Here is a 23,467-nt window from a genome sequence, read left to right as displayed (position 1 = left end):
ATTTAGGTAATATGTTTACATATCATCTGACTTCTTAAAACCATTTCATTTTAATAATTTAAACAATCAATGACAAAGCATTTCATTAATTCAAATGTATTAACATACAATACATAGTGAACCTTCAAATCATAGGATTAAGTAATTTAAATTCTCTTCCATTATTTCATTCTATTTTTACAGTTAGATATAAAAGTAAGGGTAACATAAACTAACTTATAGATACACATGATTTCTTTTGATGATGATAGTGGTTTAGCACACCATTTGCTATATTTGCATTATAATAATTGCAGGTTTAATTCCTAGCACATATGTATCTATTTATATATATTAGTAAGGGACTAGATGATGCTGCGTGAATTGTCCAGGGATATTATTATTAGTAAGTTGTTTATTTGCATTACAGACAGATATAAATAAACTTTTTGACCTCAATATAAGAGCTAATATGCTACAGCAACATGTTGCTAGTTTAGTGTATTATAAAATTACTAAATTACTTACCCTTCTATTAATGTTGTATGCTGTATAAGCCACAGATCACAAACGGATCTTGAAATAAGAGATAATGCTATCAGCACCATCAACCCACTCTCCTTCGACCATAGGCCTGGGAACATAACTTTCCATAATACCTTCAGATCTGCCCAAAATCTGGCATCTACTTTTCCTTTTGGTCCCTTTTTTGTTTCCTGTTTGATCATATACTGTATTTGTTGATCTGGTGAGAGCTTGTTCAGTCTACCATCTTTGCTTCTGCTGCGCTTGCTGTGAAGTAAATATGTAGCATTAATAAAAGTTGGTGTCTGTCAAAATTCTTTATTAGACTCTGTTCGTCATACAAAAATATATAATAAAATTCTTAATAGAAAATACAATGTAAATATGAAGTATAAAATTTTATGTCAGCAACAATAAGTATTTGACTAAAGATACATTTATTATATATTAAGTTACATTTTCAGCAAGCATTTATATTAAAATGTAAATATGCATCTGGTGTGATTAGTACTGATCATTGAAAGTACTTTTACATTTACTTAAAGTATTTTTATTGTCACAGAAAAAAATCAAGTAATTGAACTAAATATTTTCATATATGTGTATTAATGTATATAATGTAATGTATGGTGATTAAAGTAATAAATATATAATTTAATTCTAAGCTAGTTAAAGAGATATTGAAATATTTTATTTCAAATGTAACTTGTCATTTACATAATATGACTATAAATTTTACTTGTATTATCTGTATGACTTAAATATGCATATTATGAATAAGCAAAACATGTAGTTAAATTAAGAATTTCCTACTTTTATTTTGAAATTTTCTTACAATACTTTATGATAATATACTTTAAATATCATTTTTTAGAATGAGAGCTATAGATATGTTAAAAATGTTAAATTTGTCACATAATTAGTAGTAATGTGATAAAATCCCAATAGACTACTTACTAATAATACATACATACACAAACACACATTACTAATTTTGACAATTAATAAATTTTTCATACATTTTCTAATTGAAGATTGAATTGAATTGTAATGGAATTATACCTATGAAATCATTGCACCATCGCTTCTAGATTGCCTAGTACTCTATATGCACAAATGATTAAATTATAAAAAATATAGTAGGTACTTACCCTGGCCTGTAGTAATTCTTGACATACCAGGCTGTTAAAGCTGTAGAAGCAGCAATAGCAATTCTCACATCTGTCCTTGAAATTAATTTGCTATAGTTCGGTGCCATTATAAATTGAGTATAATTAATACATAAGCTTTAAATTGATTTCTATACAGTCGCTAAAGAAAACAACAGTAATATTGACACTTTTGTACTGAACATCTATGTTACAATGAACGATGTGTAGTACACTGTACAACCAAATGTACAATGTTAAGTATTAATATCAATCACACACTGATTCTGATTGTACGATATAGCGAATCACACGAGCCTCGCGCGTCACGACCATTGAGGAAATAATCAGCAATTACGTTTTACAATAGTCGAGGCAGTGCTCGTAATGAAATTAAATGAAAGTTGAATGATGGATGGATGCGATAGATGATTACAATATAAGCACTCGTGTAGTACAAATTTGTTTTAAAGAATATATTATCAGTTCTATCAGTCTTTCACTGACACTGACTGACAGCAAGTAACAAATAATAATGACAGTGACTGTCACATTTTGTGACAGAATAGACTAGAATTTTTTTCAGTTTTATATTTATAAACAGATTTTCAAATAAAATTTATAAACAGAAACTACTTAGGTATATAGCGAAATATACATATTAAATTTACTAGAATAAAAATATCCAAACAAATCAAAATAGTCTCCATTAAAATTTAGCTTTTCCCTACCGGTTGCGAAATCATCAAAATCGGTCGAAGTTAGCTAATAAGTTAAAATACAATTTAATTGCACCTTTTTGGAATACATTGACAAATATAACAAATCATTTTATCGTATCCTACCTTATTTTAATGGATAGAATAAATTGCAAACGTATTCCTGTAGGTCATTACATTTTATTTAGAGTGAGTAGGTACCTATATCTATAGTTTGTTATAATTTATTAAAATTTCTGAAAATCAATTCCTGATAATTACCTAATTTAAAAAACATAGATGGATCAACAATAAAATACTTTTTTGTTTTTCTTATTTATGAACACATTGTATAGACAATTACTTACAATGTGTTCATAAGTAAGAAGAACTTTAGTTACAACAAAGATCCATGTGTACAGAATAAAGCAGCTTAGTGTCACAATTTTATAAAAGTCTAGATATAAATCAATAAATAAATTTCACGCGTTACGATGCAGGTGACAGAATTATAACGTAGGCAATATCTGTTTCACAATATAATATATCTACTTTTATATGTGGTTTCACCTTATAAAAAATATCAATTGGTAAATATCCAAATATCCAAAGTGATCAATATTTTATTCATTGAAATAATATACCATTACAGCAGTCCTTTCAGGTAGTCAGAGTCATTGTCGATGTTTTATAATAGATCATAATGAAACATCCTCCGCCGCTAACGGTATACACTGGGGAATAAGATCAACATGGGGTCATGAGTCAGTTAGTCCATCATTAAGTACAACTTAATCAGAAATTAACCATGATAATTTCCAGGGGGACCGTGTGGAAGTCAACCTTAATGGGGCGTTGTTAATGATGGGATCACTAGTACCCATTATTAACATCCCCTTCCCCCTTCTTTTGTCGATGTCGTAGTGGACACATTCGAACACATTCGGTAGCAGATTATCTTCTCATATATAAAATTCGCGTGTTGTTACACAATGTTAATTACCATACTTGTCCGAAAAGGCTTGACCAATTTTTTAATAATAATATAATAATAATAATAATAATAATCTTTATTTGTCTCAAACAGAAACTTTTTACACAATACAACTATTGCCCATACAATAATATAATTTAAAAACAAATTAATGAGACAAAACGGTCTATAACTCAGTGAGGGCAGTGAGTCCACCCTCTCTGCTATTCTGTTATAGCCTTTATCAGTACAATACAATGTTAGATCGACGACGACGATAGCATATTAAGTTTTAAACTACAACTAACAAAACAAACATAAAAATTGACAATAACAAACTTAAATATATATAATCTAAACATTATTCAGGATTAGTTACAACATTAAATAAAATCTAAGAATTATTCAGGGTTATTTTATCATATATACCATCAGACGCAGACTTGCGTGTACACACATATATCGACACAACTTAGTAAATTACAATACTACGAAACGAGGGATTGTTCTTGCAGCAACCATTTGCTACATTTGCGCCTAAATATTGGTAAGGATAAAATCAGTGATGAACGAACTGGCGGGGGCAAGTCGTTCGTTAATAGCGGTTTTAATTTATATGCAAAACAACGTTTGCGGGGTCAGATACTTAGTTATATATTTCTTTTATGGTTGATAATAGAATGGTGCATCCTCTTATGCTGGCGGGGTTTACTGGTAGATGATAGGATACCTGCGTATGAAGTCAAGTTAGTTAAGCCATCTTGGCGAATTCACCGCCAATTAATCACCGACAATCCAGGTGCGGCTACGTGGAGACCGACTTTTTTTTTTTAAAGTATGATAATGGAATGGTGCACCCGCCTGCTCTAACGGTTTACGCTGGCGGGGCACCAGTGGAGCATGATAAGATGAATATGAGGTCAGGTCAGTTAGCCCAACGTGACAAATTCACCGGAATGTATCACGATGGTTTCCAGGGGGATCCGCGTGGAGGTAGATCTGACATGGTACATTGCTAGCAATGGGAACAGTCCACATTACTAACAATCCCCTTCCCCCTCTTGGAGATCGACTTGGGATGGTAGCAGTGGGACCACTAGTCCTCATCACTAACAATACCGGTAGTTGAGTATCATGAGATGTGGATGAAGTCAGGTCAGTGCGGCCCTCGTGGCGAAATGAAAATCAAAATCCAAAATCATTTAGTCATACCGTATTCCGATTTTCAGTTTAAACCGCGTGGACCCTCTGTTAGATATAGGGAGAATAATTAAGCTAAACGTGGCAAGCGGTGAGCGTGCCGTCGATTTTCGGATGAAATTTTGATTTGTTAACGGTGTTTTGATCACCGAGGATCGATAGAAAACATAAAAAAATGGGTTTAAATAAAAAAAAATCATGCTAAATGATTATTTCACTGTATAAAACTAAAATCGAATTGATTTGTTATTAGACCCTCGCCCTAAATTGACTTTGTTTTGATGTCCATATATTCAGGTTATTTGTATGTTAAGATTATATTTGTATATTTCAGAATTGTTCGGTCACCAAAAATCAATACCTAAACATGTCAGACCAAAACGCAGACAGTTCTAGAATATTTTGCATCTCTTTCTTACACATATTTCTATCTAAATTAGTCCATGGAAAAGTCTAGAAATATGTTATACTGCCAAATAAAATTTCTGTTTGATCCATAACATCTGACCGTTACTAAGTGACTCTTTAATATGCTTGCATAGCAGCGGAGATCGATGATGGCGACGGACTATATAAAGGTTCCCCACGTATTCTTGCACCACATTAATTCAGCACCCGACTAGTCTTGACGTTCGTTAGAAGTTATTATTTTTATCATTTAAAACTACAAAGTACAATTGTATATTATTTAAAACGATCAAATTTGTAGGAGACATTTTTAGAAATGCAGTCAATAATAAGTAAAAGGTTAATCGGCGGAAATATGGAGAAGTTATCAAAATATTCAATTTACACAAAGACGAAAACCTAATTTAAAAATGGTGGCGTCATCACCTGGTGAAACTGCGCAATATGTTGAAATACCGTTGAGATAATACCGAAGACAATAAATAAGGAGAAGGTAGGTATGTACTGTAATACAATTATTTATTAAAATTAAGAGCATTATAATTTTTTAATATATAATGAATATCTATTTTCCCTTTTTCTTGCCGAAGTTGACATTGAAAGGTATCAATCCATACTAAAATATTCATACTAAAATCCGCATAAAAATACATATAATTTAGGATAAGTTTTATATTTAAATGATATGTTAATACGCCTAATGAATTACATCCATAATTATATTATTATTTAATTAAGTATATGAAATTAAAACAGGAGAATTAATGGAATATATAATGGTTCGAGAGTAATGTAGGTACGAAGGTATGATATTTATGTAGGTTTACGTACATACTTAGTAATGCCTAGTCGCCTAAATTTAGGTATATTATAAAATAGGCATAATAAATTTTATAGGTAGGTACACGTGTTTAGTACTTACATTTGGCGCCTATAGGAATTTATTAAGCAATGAAAGTGTATTAGGATTTGTGTTTGTAGTTTATAATTATATAGGTATGTAGCTACTTGTTTACTTTAGTACTAAGTTCAAAATATATACCTACCAAAATTATAGACAATCTAGTATAGTAGTCATTTAATATCGTCTATATAATGGTAGTTTATATATTTTTCATAACTTAAAACTAAGGAACATAATTATCATGAGTTGATCGATTAAAAGATAATTTACAATGATTTGTCAGTGAGAAAATTTTTAAATAGATAGGTACGTAATGAGGGGTAGGTACTCTGAATCAGAATGGTAAATCATTTTAAAATTGCATAGGTATAATATGTAAGTAACGATAAGCCAAGTTGACTTATATAATATTTATGCTTCTAATTTAAATTATTATACTATGCGTACCTATATATTAAAACTTATATACATTATATAAACTCTCGAAATATTATATTTTTCTTTTCTACTCTGTACATTCAATATGTCGTTATTATTAATCTGTATGAACAAAATGTGTCTTAAACTTAGTGAGGTAATGTCATAATTGCATTTGCAAATTTTTCAGGAATGGGTACTAATATAATTTAGTAGCTCGCTATATATATTGACCTGGGGTCGTTCGTCTGCCAACACATATCCACCTAATCACGTGACCACCATGTATATAGTCACTTGACCGCCAGTGACCATGGTGTATCTATCTAGTTACGCGTATTCGTCGGTAGGTAATCAAGTGTACTGACCATAAGCTAAAATTTCTATAAGTTACTAAATTTACAACTTAAGTAGACAAATTCTTATAAGAAGTAATTAAAAATAACAATACCTAACTGCCTTAAGTTGAAACTTAATTATAGTTAATCAGGACTTTATCTCTCATAGTGGAATATATTTTAATTAACGTTAACGGCGAAATGAGCGGATAAAATTCTGATTCTTACAGTAAAATTGCCTAGACAGTTCTTATTAAAAAAAAAGGAATAGTGTCTATTCTATTTTATAAACAAAATAAAATATGAAACAGAAATTATTCCAAATTTAATTTGATATTACACGTTATATTTTGAAATAAGACTAAAATAGAGAAGTAGGTGATTGCATTCGATATTTGATTTTCAGATGTTTTCTTTTAACGTTGGCGTGAGGGTCCGGGCAGGTTGCAGATTTATCTACGTCTTTTAAAAATAAAAAATAATGTTATCTCAAAGAAATAAAATTTTGCTATTTTGATCGCATTAATTTATTATAGTTTAGTTTCAAGAATAAATCAATTTAATAACTTTATATCCCTTTATTAACCTTTGTGTACTACTTATGTCTCATAGAAATCGATTTATAAAACTAATGGGCAATAATTTTTTCTAGTTAGATTGTTTTTGTTAGAGATCAATACATTAAGTAATCATTACTTATGTACTTAGTACTTTTGAACAATTAATTTTTACATTCCTAGTCGATCGGGAATTTCCATTTATTAGACTAGCTCTATACTATCGATGTAATAGATATTATATATATATTCTTAGATTTAACTGACTACGATTCTTAATTTAAAATCAATTTTGTCTTTGATTTAGGTAGTTAAATAATTTTATATTATTAGTGACTCTACGCCAGCAATAATGATTAGGGTACTCTCGTAAATGTTAAGCAGTTTTATCAAGGGTTATACATATAAATATATCGATAAAATTTAATAAGCAGTTCTGTAAAGTGTCTTTACATCGATATTTATTCTTGCAGTCAAATTTTGAGTACCTTTATGAACGAATTACTGATAGAGTCCACTTATTTTTCCAAGTCAAGTCAATTCATTGAGGCTTTACTATAAAAAATAGGTGAAGAACTTTAATTTTAATCAATTATGTTTTCTCTGGTTACGATAGTTCTGTGTTCAAATATATGTATTTTTAAAATATACATAATGAAGCCCAAATTATAGAGTATAGAATTAAGGAAACGGCAGCAAACTTTGGCGGTAGAGCGGAGTAATGGAAATAAGTAAGTACTTGTATGTGACCTACGCTAGTTATAGTTAGGCAAACTCTAGGCGCAAGTAAACACATTTTGTTTTAATTCAGTAATTAAAACTACGAGATTGTAACTGTATCAATTTATAGTTTTTGGTCGTAAGTTATTAATAAATTATTATAAGAAAGAAACATGTCCATTCTCAATAATATTATCCGATTTTTATTGTCTATAATATTTTATAAGTTAAGCAAATTTATTAAAAAGTCTTGATAATGGTTTAATTCTGAAAAGAACATGCACGAATAACATATTATTATAGTATCCAGCGATATTTTATGAAATAATACTTATACCTTTAGGTACTTCGCCGGGTACTTGGTCTATGCTTGTCAGGTTTCTTACAAATTTGCCAGAAAAAGCGTAGCAATTCCAGAGTGGAAAATCATTGTGTGTCCTGGATAAATGAGATTTTATATAGAGTGATATGTGCCTATAGAATAAACATTTATAGCGCTATCTGGTAGAGTTTGAGGTAATTACATTATTGCTAGCAACTCAACAACAGATGGCAGTAGCCGCTCTGTTGAATATGTGATTCCTGTGAAACGTAGGTAATAACAAAGACGCTGAAATGTTGGTTTTATATAATGGATTAATATATATAAGCAAATATGCGATGAAAAGAGAATGTGATAAACGTTACGAATGTCTCTCCATACTTCTATAGTTCGGACTAAGAATTATTTCTTATGAACTATAAGAATTCATCCGAGAAGAAGAAATTCCCATCAGTGCCGCAATTACTAGTTATATAAATTGACAGAATATTGTATGGAAAATACGTACTCAAGGCGTTTTTTAGTAAATACAGGTATAAGAATTATAAACTATACGGTATTATTAAAATATTTCATTAACCTTATATAGCAAGTAATAATTAAAAATAAAATATACGTACACTATGGTTATTTTTAAATTTTATTATATGGGATAAATAAAACTCAGTACTTAAACAAATAAGACCAAAATAAGAATATAGAAAATACTTATTAGAGGAACAAAATATACTAATTTTAATATTTTTATAACTGAGTTATTTAACACAATAAACAAAAGGCATTATGAACTGCATGGTATGAAATGGTAAAAGTGAAACGAATATAGAAATTTTATTTCTTTAATTTCAATAATACTATAAGTATTACAGTAAATACAAATCGGTATTGAAGTCCGTCCATTAGGTACTCACAATAGGTATAATTTGTACATATTATAGGTAGATACTCTGTCTATAAATATAGTATGTAGTATTAGATAAGTTGTATATAAGTTTATAAAAGTTTAGTGAATAAAGGAAAGGCAATAATATAATGTAATATAATAGAAATGCGTAATGCGTAAAATAGTTGACATGGAATATACTCATATATCAGATTAGAAAAGAATATATAATTTTTCTTCTCTAAGAGTAACATTGTGATGAGGATAGAATAATAAAATATGTATTTATTAGGTAGTATATTAGTAAAATCGGATTACTCAGCTATATCTATGAGTATTTACCTACTACTACCAACTTCCCCTATTTAACAGAATGCTTCATTGAAATTATTTTATCTAAACATTTTCATATATTAAATGTTTAGATACAATTTCAATGAATGCCCACTGAATACCGATTTATTTCAACTTTTAATTTTTATTCCCATGGTTTAAAAAAAATAACTACATAAAATTCATAGTTGGTTTATTTAACAATTTCACATAATTTGATTTTTGTAGGAAGACTTTTGTCAACTGGGTCAGATTTTGCCCAATGTCCTTTAGTATGTTAGTACAAAAATTATTACTACAATCACAGATAAGATATTATTATGTACTACAACAAATATAGTCTTCGTAGATATAGGGTAGAAATTAATTCTCACTGGGTTTGTTATTGTTTAGGCTCAAGTTTAGTGATAAAGTGTAATGTGATATAATGATAACAGATTTTTTCGTTGTTAGGTAATTAATTTATGACATAGTAGGTAGGACATGTAGACATAGTAGGTACCAACCCCTGACTCACGTATCTCTAGTTATTTCTTATGTTTTGGTTGGGAGTGAAATTGTAGAGTATCAATTTATAACATCTTAGGTATATATATTAAAACATTATTTTTGAATAATATTAAATACTAATTTATCTCTTAATGTATTTTAACACTAGCCCGAGATTTCGTCCTCGTGAAATGTACCAATAATCAGATAATATATTTTTCTAAAATAAAAGTAGCTTAACTTACTCCTTATAACATTAGTTAACTGCTAGTGAAAGTCTCGTCAAAATCGGTCCAGACGTTTCACAGCATTAGCATGACTAAACAGACTGACAGACAAGTAGACAGTAATTATTTTTTTAAGTGCTTTCATATACATTTAATGAAAAACTGATAATTTGAAATTACAAATGGACACTGCTATTTTATTTATATGTATGATTTTCAATGCTAAGTGAATACATTGTTATCATTAAATGACGGCTAGTGATTAAATTATTTTTGTTTGACAAAAATACAATAGCATATGCTGGTGATCACTACATTCTCCCTAATTGAATTTCAAAATGAGTCGGTATTTTTGTTAGCAAGCGCATTAGATAAGAAACAAAACTTAGTTTTTGTCAGTTCTTAGCTCGAAATCACTCTGAACTAACGGTAAATTCACACACCATAATATTTTTTATGATTAACTTACATGAAAAAGTTATTTAGATTTTGAAATTAATTATAATTAATTTAAAAAATAATATCTAATTAATCGAAAAATATGTAGTATATGTTTAAATTATTTCTCTCTGAAACGCAACTATTTATATTTTGTAGATAAGTAGGTACCTCCGCAGTATAACACCCCCGGTATGTAAGAATGATATGGAATATATTTTTTTCATGGTATTGGAAATGAATTTGTTGATTTAAGACTTTTGAATTGCGGATTTTTAATGTTGTCCAATTTTATTTGCATTTTATTTTTCTATTGGATAATACGGTTTATTTTTTAACCTTCATATTGTTTAAATAACGTTACTTTTTCGTGTGATTGTATTAAGACTATGGTACTATATATTTATCTGATATTTCTTAATTTTTACTACTGCCTGTGTTTCACGTCTGTGTAATAGTGGTCAATTAATATTTTAATTTAACACTATTTAGTATAAATTAATAAATAATATATATGATATATAAGACACGTTCAATATTTGCACGTCTTTTTTATAAGTATATTGGTAGGTACTTTTAACAATCGCTTCTACCAACAATATATTTAAAATATATTAGTAGGTATCTACATTATTGAGTTCTTAGTCGAATTAAAAGATATTTATTGTATTATTACAGAATATATTTATTTATATTCACTAATATATAATATCACTTTATGATCTGCATGTCGTATTTCAATTTGGATAATTATAAGAACAATATTTATTATTAATTTTAAAATTATAAAGTAAAATCAGATTAAAAATATCTTCCTGTATTGTTTGAACATAGAGCAAAAAAATCTGTAAAAATATTTGAAATGTAACATTTTTTTATAATACTTATTAATATATCTTTCTAGAATGATAGTTTTACTTAGATTTTAAAAAGTGACGTAATTAAAATAATTAAGAGGTCAAATGTACATCAAACGTATATTTGTAACGTTTATTCAATATAATTAAACTTCGTTTATTTATTATATAATAAAATAAAAGTTTTTTTACAATTGCAACCTAAGACACCAAATATCTGGCCAGATATACCTATAGGTAGACAAAATATGTTACTATTTTGATTTTACATCTATACAAATTATAAGGATCTAATTCTAAACATAAACTACAACTAATACGAAATAGTCGTGGAGATAGATAGACAATAAGAGGTATAACTAATTATATAAATACAGGAAATAAATATATAAGAACAAGTAAATACTTTAGAATATAAGAGATAATTAGACCTAAGAACAGTTGATCCAAGAATAGCTAGGTAGGTATTAACAATTTTCAACATAGGTACATATTATTAGTGTTAATTTTTTTTTGCTTCCAGGATGTAAATGGAACTATCTAAATTATAGTGACAGGTATAATTCAAAAGTTGTTGTGCCCTGAATGACCTATAAGATAGTTTATTTATTTCAAAACAGTTTATCTATACTTTATAGAGAATTTAATTGCAGAAAGAATTATGTTCAGACACTAGTATAGGTACCACATTCTAGTTTAGCGTGAATAGTCGGTTGGAATTATTTAATCATATAGGATTTTTTTATCTGAGGTATATATTTCTCAAAATAATTTAGAATTCTATGAATGAGTGAATGAGAAACTCTTTATTCACTCCTCTCAGAGAAAAAATACAATTACATAAACTAATACGTAGGCAAATATAAAAAGCTTAATTATAATAAGATACAGACAATGGGCAAAAATGAGGTAAAAATGGGTTTTATCACTAAATAGCGAGTGTTTCCAGGCAACCTTATGGTGGAGAGGAGTGATTAGACTTTGAATGTGGTCGAGGTACGACAATGGTTAATTATGTAAAAGTTGAAAGTATATACTAGGTACTATGTAATACTCATATATTTTGTTGTGTGAAAATTGAATATAAAATATGATTTTTTTATACTAATATGGTAGCAAAGCATATCTGATGGAAAACTACATTTCTTTAAAAGAAAATACGCTATATTCTTATATGGATATAATATCGTATTTAGATGGGTAACTGATTTTATGACAATAAGTTTAATTCAGCTTAGTTTTAAGTTATGAGAATTTTATAGTAGATCTGGTAATATTTGAATAACAAAATAAAAAGAATTAAAAGCACTTAAGTTCGGTATTATTGTTACAACTACAGTAACTATTTTAGTCAAATATACTACAATCATTGATTTATATATATTAAGAGAGACTCGTTTTAAGTTACAGAAATTAAACAAATGATACTCAATAAATTATTCCTTAAGAATTACACAAATGAATATTCATTTTATAAAAAAAAATTCAATAACAGAAATAGGAACCTACATACCTATATTATTATTATTTTACGTGTGCTGAATATAAACGTTACAGAAATGAGTTATAGGAGGACCAATAAATGATTTGTAATAAATTCAATATAAAATTACAGAAATAGTGTTAAATGTACGTTTAATATAAAATGATACGATTGGATCAGATGCTAAGTATTAATGATTTATATGGTGATATGAAGTGGTTAAAATAAACTATGTTAATTAAGTATATTTAAATCATATAGTTATATAATTATACTATAAGCAGAAAACAAACTTTTGTTTTTTCTATTATTACTTTTAAGAGTTTTAGGTACATATAAATATGCCCAATAAGATATTTGAAATAATTATATTATTAATACAGAATAGTATAAATTATGTTTAATAATAATAGGAATATCAGTAATGACATATACAATTATTATTAAAATTAGGAACGATATTCGTCAATCTAATATTATTTATTTGAATAAGGACATAAATCGGATAAAATAAGATTTAGGTGAACTATAATAATTAAATTATATATTTTACTTTTACATAAATGAAAACAATAATAAATTTAAAATATAACGGGTTAGTTTTAAGTTCAATCATTTTTTAAAAAATATAAAAAATTACGAGTAAATAAAGTGTTAAGTTAGTTATAAGTGGTACAAGTTTGTACAAACACAAGTACTATTACGTAACAATACAATCATATCAATATATAAGTTAATCTAATTATTAATAAAATTAGGAACGATATTCGTCAATCTAATATTATTTATTTGAATAAGGACATAAATCAGATAAAATAGGATTTACGTGACCTATAATAATTAAATTATATATTTTATTTTTACATGAATGAAAACAATAATAAATTTAAAATATAACGGGTTAGTTTTAAGTTCAATAATTTTTTAAAAAATATAAAAAAATACGAGTAAATAAAGTGTTAAGTTAGTTATAAGTGGTACAAGTTTGACAAATAGAAGTACTATTACGTAACAATACAATCATATCAATATATAAGTTAATCTAATTATTAATAAAATTAGGAATGATATTCGTCAATCTAATATTATTTATTTGAATAAGGACATAAATCGGATAAAATAGGATTTAGGTGAACTATAATAATTAAATTATATATTTTATGTTTACATATATGAAAACAATAATAAATTTAAAATTTTACGGGTTAGTTTTAAGTTCATTCATTAAAAATTTACGAGTAAATAAAGTGCTAAGTTAGTTATAAGTGGTACAAGTTTGTTCACACAAAAGTACTATTACGTAACAATAGAATCATATTAATATATAAGTTAATCTATTATAGTAACAAGACAATCAGATTCACTAAATTAAATTAAAAATTATATGAATAAAATGACACAGAAAATAAGGAATTTGGAATATAGGATTTATCATTATCATATAGGTTAGAGTGAAATCTAAGGTAACTTCAGACAAGTAATGTAATATCAATAATTAATAAAATTAGGAACGATTATTGGGAACTATAATAATTAAAATATATTTTACTTTTACGATACAGTAGTACATTTAGTTTATTTTTTCTTAAAAAATCGACCCTCCACATAAACAAGTTTGTACAAGCACAAGTACAATCATATGTACATTATTAATAAAATTAGGAAGATATTCGTCTGGTCGTTTACATATATGAAAACAATAATAAATTTAAAATTTTACGCCTCGAAAGTTCATTCAAGAGTAAATAAAGTGCTAAGTTAGTTATAAGTGGTACAAGTTTATTCACACAAAAGTCCTTACAATCATTGTATATAAGGCCTCTTTATCTCTATTACTATTGGTGGCACATAATCGTGACGCCACCAACTTCACGTGACTCACTATGGCTTTTAATGAATGAAATGTAAGTAACAAATTAGTCAACCGAGTGTTCTTTATATATTGAAGCTGTAACACAATAAACATGCGGAAGTAATACGAAAATGTGACAAACTGTAGGTATGTCGAGAAAAAACAATTGACTAATTGGAAACGATTAATATTTAAAGTTAAAAAATAGCAAAACAGACTAAACCAATATTTGACCTTACATTACCTTTGAAAATTAAAATTTTAGTTTTTTAATCCAAACTTAGGAGTTAGGCACATATATTTATATTTAGTTACGAAATAGAGAGAAAGTAAAATTGCCAATAACCTTGATCTGTCACTTGTATCTACAATACAGATTAGTATCTGTACCTGTATTGTCAGTTTATGCTAGACTATCAATATTACTGTTCATAGAAGGTATACTTACCTATCTTTTATTAGGCTATTAAAAGCTATCATATAAATAAGGTTTAAAATATATCGAACCATAAAAATACTGTAGGTTGGTACCCACATAACAAATAAAAGTAATAAAGATACTAAAGAACTTGGAAATAGGTACATTTATCTGTTAATTGTTAGTAGTTGATTATTTGGTTTCAAATACAACAGATTGTTCTGCGATAATATTTAGTGTCGTATCAAATAGCGAAGACAGGGTACCTCAAAATCTGAACTTAAAAGTACTAAACATTAAGTCGCGTGCTATGCAAATGTTAAAAGAATGCATTAACGTTATGTTATTATATATAGTATTTGAGTGATTTTTGCTTTTGCTTTTAGGAATGCCAGTTTTTGTTTAGTTTATTTTTGTTTTTTGCATTTTGTCTACAATTTAAGCATAAGAAACAAACATGTCACGTACGATACTTGCACATGTACTTACATATTATGTTATGATTTTATACCTTAATAAGAATACTTTTACCATATCAAAATTAAAAAGTCTGAGATATTGGTGTAGTGAAGAACGTAAAAAAGATGTTAATAATTGGTTTTTAGATAGTTATTTTATTTTTATTAAGTTTATGTTAAGAGAATATATTTTATCTTATCTGTAGGATTTATTTCATAATATTACGAAATTGGAAGTAATAGACACATGGCGAATATATTTTACAACGTAAAATAAACAAAAGATAATTAAGTTTAAAATTAGTTAGAAGTAATATACTCAATTGCAACAGATATATTTGAATAGCCTCAGGAGTATATTTTAGTAAGAATATATTCATCAGACATAAGAATTTAAATAGTACAGATCGTAGATTTTACAGATAAATAATTATAGTGAAATTTTAGAACATAGGATTTATCAGGTTATAGAGAAACTCAAGAAAAGTATAGATCGTTTAAAAAAGAAATGTGATATCATTAAACTGAAGTATTTTAAGGTGTATAGAAATAAAATTTAATTTATAAATAAGTATATAATTAAATTATAGAAATTATGTTCGTTTATATAAAGTAGAAGAAAAATAACAATTGATTAGGTAAAAACATTGAATTATTTTTATTTAAACAACAAAACAGAATACACGAAGTTTGACGATAGGTACATTACAATTAGTTTTAAATGAAATATAGAAAAAAATTGTCAATCACTCATCATCATCAAAATGAATATTATCCAGTTCAATAGATTTTTTACATACTTAATATTATTTAGGTCTTTTATAAGCATAACTATTAGAAAATTAATGTTTATAACCGTTATATATTGAATTTGTTGGATTCATTAAATTGCAGGTTAGCAGGTTAGTAGCAATTTTTACTAATTCTTTTTTTATATTTTTTTCTATTGGATAATATTTATTATGCATTAAAATTAGTATTTTTTAAGCTACACGTTGTTTATCATCATCATTATTTCCTGTGAGTGCATTAACATTATGTTATTATGATATGAGTCAATAAATATATATTGAATACAATAAATATATATATATATATATATATATATATATAAAACATATATGTCACTTTATGTACTGGCATGTTTTATATTATAATTTCATATATTTATCAAATACAAAATTGAAAGTGTCTAAGGTATTGGTACATTATTACAGCACGTAAAATAGTTATTGGTTGTTGATACATATTGTATTTTGTTGCAGTTTTTATGTAAAAAAATGAAGACAATTTATTTTAATTCGTAAAATTACGTTATTGGATTTAATAATAAAAATACGCATTGCAATTATATTAATACTTAATGAATTACCTACTCAACGATTTGATTTGCATGTCGAATTTGAATCTTGTCAATAGTAAAATCTATTACCTTTTCTATTACTAACCTTACATTCATTTTTAAAAGATAATACTGTTTGAAGATATATATATACCTATATAGCCCTTAAAAATATAACTGTAAAAAATATTAATTTACTTATTACATTATTATCGATTAAAGACTCAAGATTATTTCAAATATCTACGAATCTACGAATAATTGTTTCCAACGTTTTAAATTATGAAGTAAAAAATAATTAGGGAAAGACGTACAGTACAAGGAGTTGTTTAGCTATTTACTATTATTTCTACTTTGTAAAATAAAATACCACAATTTATTAAATATACGCTACAAAAGTAATTACTTCTAAAAATTATAAGACATTTAGATTTATTACATGGGAAATAAATACAATATCAAGTTGGCAAAAATTGGACTTTCTAAAATTTTAAAAGGGCATGAATTTAAAAACAAAAATGTACAATAAGATACTTCAAGTCAACAGTTGGAAAATAATATTGATCATGATTTACGTATGTATTAATGGAATTTTACTGATTTAAAGAAATTTGTATACATGGCTAATAAACTAAATATGATTAATGAAACAAATATTATGGTATCATGAAATCTGTTGTACATATCTAACGTGATGTTCTAACGTAATGTTGTACATTTCTAACCATTGATATAACCATTTACCAATTATTTTTATTACAAAATGTATTAAAACGGAATTGAGTATTTAGATCAGATATATTAGATCAAATAATTAGATCAAAAAAGATCAAAAGAAAAAGGAAAAAAGGAAATCAAGAAGGTCAAAGAAGTACCTATACGAGTTTCTTTTCTTAATAAATAAAATAATTTCATTAATAAATACTTTCGTTATTTGGATAATAATTGCGTAATAGGTATTATGGGTAATTTATTTCATAATTTTGATTACATTAAGTTTAATATATTAAGATTTATATTAAGTTACAGGAATCTTGAGGAAGGTACCCTACTTATATTTGAATAGCAACATTGGTAGGAAACAACAAAATAGAACTAAATACATATTCTGAAATATAATAAAGTAATAACTACAGTGACACTGTCTAATCCAAAGAAACAGCAATAAGTTATTCTTATTAACGCAATTATATAATAGACGCCCATTAAATTAATTTTTAAAAGTATAGAAATGAATACCTATTCTTTTATAAAATAGTTTCTATAACATAAATATCAATACATCTGTACAATTTGTTATGTTATAATTGTGTTGTAGATCACATCGGATGAAAAAAGTTGGCTATAACATATTCTGAAATGAACATATGATTAACAAAGCCCAATGATTAATTTTATACGTATACAAAATTAGTTTTAAGTTACAGAAATAGGTTGTACTAGTCTAATATAAAAATTAAAGTCAATAGTAATTTTAATATTAGGTTATAATTACATAAATATCTACAGTAAAATATCCGTTTAGATTACAGTTTAAATTGCAGGATGATTAAATGAGATACCAAATAATAATGATTTGAGTAGTGGCATGACTAGGTTAAAAATAATTATAAGTGTTAGTGTGTGTTGTGTATATGTTTAAATATAAAACACAAAAGGTTTAATTCAGTTTCATTATTATACTGTATTATTGTAAATAAACAATAATTATTATTAATTTTAAGTTACAGAAATTATAATAGAACAGAAAATATAATATGTATCTATACTATGCAGATATGGAAACCAATAGTATATTTTATTATGTTTAATATCAGAAATACGGATATTAATAGTGATATTTACGATAATCATTAAACTTAGGACCTTTAATTGTCCATAAGGTATACTTAATAATTAATAGGCCGGCACAAAATTTAATATAGAACGACTGAAATGAAAGTCAATAGTAAATTGGGTTTAATTACATAAATATCAATAATAAAATTTACGTTTAGTTTTAAGTTACACGACGGACTAGACCAAGTAATAATGGTTTGAATAGTGACATGGTAAACAATAATTATAACTACTAGGTGCATAAATGGTTTATATCAGTTGATTATTATACTAACAGATAAAGACCTCAATTATTATTAATTTTAAGTTACAAAACGGCATAAATAATGACCAATAAGTCAATTGAAATTATATCTAAACTTACGTATAAAAATACTGAAATGAAAACCAAAAGGTAAATCATGTTTAATATCAGAAACAAGGATATTGGTAGTTATATGTATGATAATCATTAAACTTAGGAACTTTATTTGTCAATAAGGTATTCTTAATAATTAATAGGTCGACACAAAATCTAATATAGAACTACTGAAATGAAAGTCAATAGTCAATTGGGTTTAATTACATAAATATCAATAATAAAATTTATGTTTAGTTTTAAGTTACAGAATGACTAGACCAAGTAACAATGGTTTGAATAGTGACATAGCAAAAAATAATTAGAACTATACTAGGTGCGTAAATAGTTTTCATTATTATACTTACAAATAATTAAAACTCAATTATTATTAAGTTTAAGTTATAGAAACGGTTTAAATAATGCCCAAAAGTTAATTGAAATTATAAGTATCTAAACTTACGTATATAAATGCAGATATGAAAACCATTAGTATATGTAAATTATGTTTAATATTAGAAATACGGATATTAGTAGTTATATATATGATAATCATTGAAATTAAGAACTTTATTCGCCAATAAGGTATTCTTAATAATAAATACGCCGACAACAACGTCTAATATAAAACTGCTGAATGAAAGTCAACAGTAAATTGTATTTAATTACATAAATATCAATAATAATATTGATAATACGTTTAGTTACGTTTAGTTTGGAGGATTAGATCGATTGATAGGATTAGGAAGTAATAATCGTTTGAATAGTGACATGGTAAACAGTAATTACAACTGTACTAGGTGCATAAATGGTTTAAATCGGTTTCGTTATTATACTCACAAATAATAAATCTTAATTATTATTAATTTTAGGTTACAGAAACGGTATAAATGATGCACAATAAGGATTGAAATTACACTAAACGTGGGTATTAAAATACTGGAACGAAAACTAATACTAGTGATATAGGTACTTATATGATAATCAATAAAATTAGGAACATTATTTGTCAATAAGATATTCTTAATAATTTGTAGGACGACACAAATTAGTTAAAATCTTAAAAAGGTAACCTATAATTAATATTTATATCGGTATAATCCATATAATATGCGCAGAATTAGTTTTAAGAAACAGAAACGGTATAAATGAGATAGTTGATTCAGTCTTTGTCCATTCAGTAAAATGAAATAGACTTACCTATCTCTTATAAATATACGAAAACGAAAATCGTTATGAATTTAACAGAATGTGAGTTATATATTCAGTACAATGTAAAAATTTCAGTCGTTTATTTTAGCAACAGTATCAAATTGATAAATGGAGCAAACATAAAATATATTCCAAGATAAAAAAATCTTAGATAATAAATATCTTGAACATAGTATTTGTCAGGTTAGAGAAAAACTTAAGAAAACTACAGATAATTAATCTAAATATACGTTATAATCATTAAAATTAGGAACTTTATTCGTCAATAAGGTATTCTTAATCATTTGTATATCATGAAAAATCTAATATAGAATTCAAATTGCTTTACCTAAAATTAGTTATAAGTGAAATATCGAAATAGTTTTATATTCCAGAAATTAGGTAGACTTGTCTCTATAAAAATGCGTATGTTGTGCATTTACTAAAACAGTTAAAAGTTTTTAGTCTACTGAAAAATATATTTTTATTATAAGTAGGTATATAGTAGGTTCATTGTTTAGGGATATAAAAACTATATAATACATTTATAGCAATAAGTATGCCAAGAGATAGATGTATCTTAAATTGTATAGTTGTAAAAAGAATAACTGGAAAGCTTATTCCTTTTTTAAGAATAATTCAAATGTTTATATAATCTAAAAAATATCATTTTTGAGAAGGTCCAATAGTATTATCATATTAGTATTTAGAAAGTTAAATGTAGGTATAAGCTACATATTAATATAAGTGATTAACTTAAATAATTGAATACGTGTATAAAAAGTGACTATTTTATCGCTACTGCATGCAGAGCGTGAATAGGAATATTACTATTTCTGATGTTATAAAACAATAGATACATATAACAATAACAAATTACATGAACAAACTTTAACACTAACTTTAACAATAACAAATTAATTTGGTCAATGGTCTTGGTTTGGTTAGTTAAAGGAGATAATTTTAAACTTTAGTTAAGTAGTTAATGTTTCGAAAATGGTTTACAATAAAGGTTAGGAATGAATTAGGCATTAGATACAAAAATTATATAGAAAATGTAATCGACATCGACATAGATATTAGTACTTTTAAGTTATGGGTATAAGCTATTTAATAAGCTATAGTTATTATTTAATATTAAAATTGAAAGTAGATTATAATTTATTCAATGTAATAGAGAAGTGACTAAATAAATTTCAGAGACAAGTCGTTAGTTTTAGTGGAAATAGATATAAATATGTATAATTATGTGATTAAGGAAACAGTATCAGTTATAAGTTAGAGAAAATACTGAAAAATAGAATTAATAAAGATTAATCAGAATATATAGAAATTATTTTATATATTTAATTATATTGACTAATTTATGTATATATTTCATTAGATTGATTTTTGTAAAATATTATTACCATTATTATGTATAAATAATATCGACTATTTAGAATGGTTTTAAAAATATACTTATATATTTAAAAAAACAAGTAGGTTACTAAACATTATTATTTATATAGTTCGATGCATTCTGGATTATTATTGTATTATAGTTTATTATTATATTATTTAGATATAATACTTAGATACTTAACGAAATTTAAAAAAGTAACTGATGATAATTAAACATCCCCTACTGAGTTTCTTGCCGGTTCTTCTCAGTGGTGGTTTTTCCGAACCGGTGGTAACTTCAATAGACATCAAATATAAAATGCAAATTATAACAGTTCACTAAATTATTACTTTAAATTCTTTTCAAACTCTAAAAAATATTTTATTATAAATACAAATTTTTAAACTTCATTTCGTAGTTTCATTTTTATTCCTAATTCCAACCCCCAATTCCCTCCCAGTTTCAAAAAAAATCTGGTTGATCTTTTTTATTACTGGTGTTCAACATGTTGACAAGAAGAGGAGGACTCTTAACTGTATACTACAGATTAAATATTTATATATTCCTTTTATTTATTTTGAATGGCAAACAAGCTGACGCATGACGGCCCACGTAATGGTAAGCGGTAACTGTTGCCTATATAGATAAACAACACTAAGGACATCACACCTCCTTACTACTCATGCGTTGCCAATCCAGAGGAATAAGATGTCATGCCTCTTATTTTGTATATAATATATGCTTATTCTATGCTGTATTGAAATGAACAATGGAAACAAATCTACTTCTACGTAGAGTTCAGTTGTTAAAGATTTCAATAAACCAATATAAAAAATGTTTGTAATAGCTTGTGTTAAAAAGGCTGTAGTCTATGAAAAACACAGCAAATATGCTAATAGAAAAAAACAGGCTGTTTTTATGTTACTGATTGATATTTATCATTTCTATGTTAAACATTATTTTTAATTTTAATGAAGTATAAAGAACTTTGCTACTAGTCAAGAGATGGCGTTACTGAAGTAGTATTCAATAGTATTCATATCACCTGTGAAATAATGTCATCAAGGTATCAATGTTTAGTATTATTCGTGGAAGCTGAATATTTTTTATACAATTGGAATGACAAACAAGCATCTGATGGCGAGTGATAAACTTCACATCGTGATATAGCATCACTAAGAACATCACGTTATACGACGCCTGTGTTCCGACTACTCATGCGTTGCGACTAAAATGTCAAGTCTCTTAACCCCTTCATTACTGCCTTATGCCAAATATATTATACAAAACTAGCTGCTTGGCGGGCAAATGAAGTAACAGGTACTCTGCTACGTTGACGACTTATAATCTGGACTGGAATACTGAAGCAACGTCATCTAATATTGCAGAGCGGTGGGTTTTGAAACTGGCAACAAAACATTGTAGTTCACTCTTGTACCGCTTGATGTCGCTCTTTTCTCTGTGTCTGCCATGTTATGTTTGTAAAAACCACAGATAAGAAAATATTACATAGTAAAACACATAATATATTCAACTGTTTTTTATCTAATCCAATCTAACATAAAATCATAAGAAACCTACCAAATTATAATTATCAATTGAGCGTCGGTTATTAAATTCGCTAAAATGTTTGTTACCTTTATAGCTAATAGTTGAAAGCCTTCCTGATGGCAAGTGGCATCTGTTACCTATGTATACCAGCAACACCAAGGTATACAGTAATAACGTATTTTGGCCATCACTATTA

General features: G+C 26.6%; 1 protein-coding gene and 1 long non-coding RNA gene across 2 annotated transcripts in view; one reads left to right on the top strand and one right to left on the bottom strand.

The window, feature by feature from the left end:
* LOC131846915 (ATP-binding cassette sub-family D member 3) overlaps positions 1–1,904 on the bottom strand; it is a 28,151-nt gene extending 26,247 nt beyond the window's left edge. Inside the window, exons 1-2 of the mRNA XM_059196331.1 lie at positions 1,656–1,904; positions 508–771 (exon numbers count right to left, since the gene is read on the bottom strand). Of these exons, the coding sequence (XP_059052314.1) occupies positions 508–771; positions 1,656–1,762 (371 nt within the window). The 5' untranslated portion in view covers positions 1,763–1,904. The remainder of the gene's footprint in view (positions 1–507; positions 772–1,655) is intronic.
* A 3,231-nt stretch (positions 1,905–5,135) lies between these two features.
* LOC131847064 (uncharacterized) lies at positions 5,136–7,336 on the top strand. The gene is made up of 3 exons (XR_009357697.1): positions 5,136–5,424; positions 6,443–6,598; positions 6,997–7,336. It is a non-coding gene; the product is annotated as an uncharacterized LOC131847064 (long non-coding RNA).
* The last annotated feature ends 16,131 nt before the right edge of the window (positions 7,337–23,467 follow it).

This window comes from Achroia grisella, unplaced genomic scaffold, assembly GCF_030625045.1.
Source record: "Achroia grisella isolate CSIRO2021 unplaced genomic scaffold, CSIRO_AGI_Agris_v1 utg515, whole genome shotgun sequence".
NCBI classification, from domain to species: domain Eukaryota; kingdom Metazoa; phylum Arthropoda; class Insecta; order Lepidoptera; family Pyralidae; genus Achroia; species Achroia grisella.
This window is presented reverse-complemented; position numbering and strand designations above follow the sequence as displayed.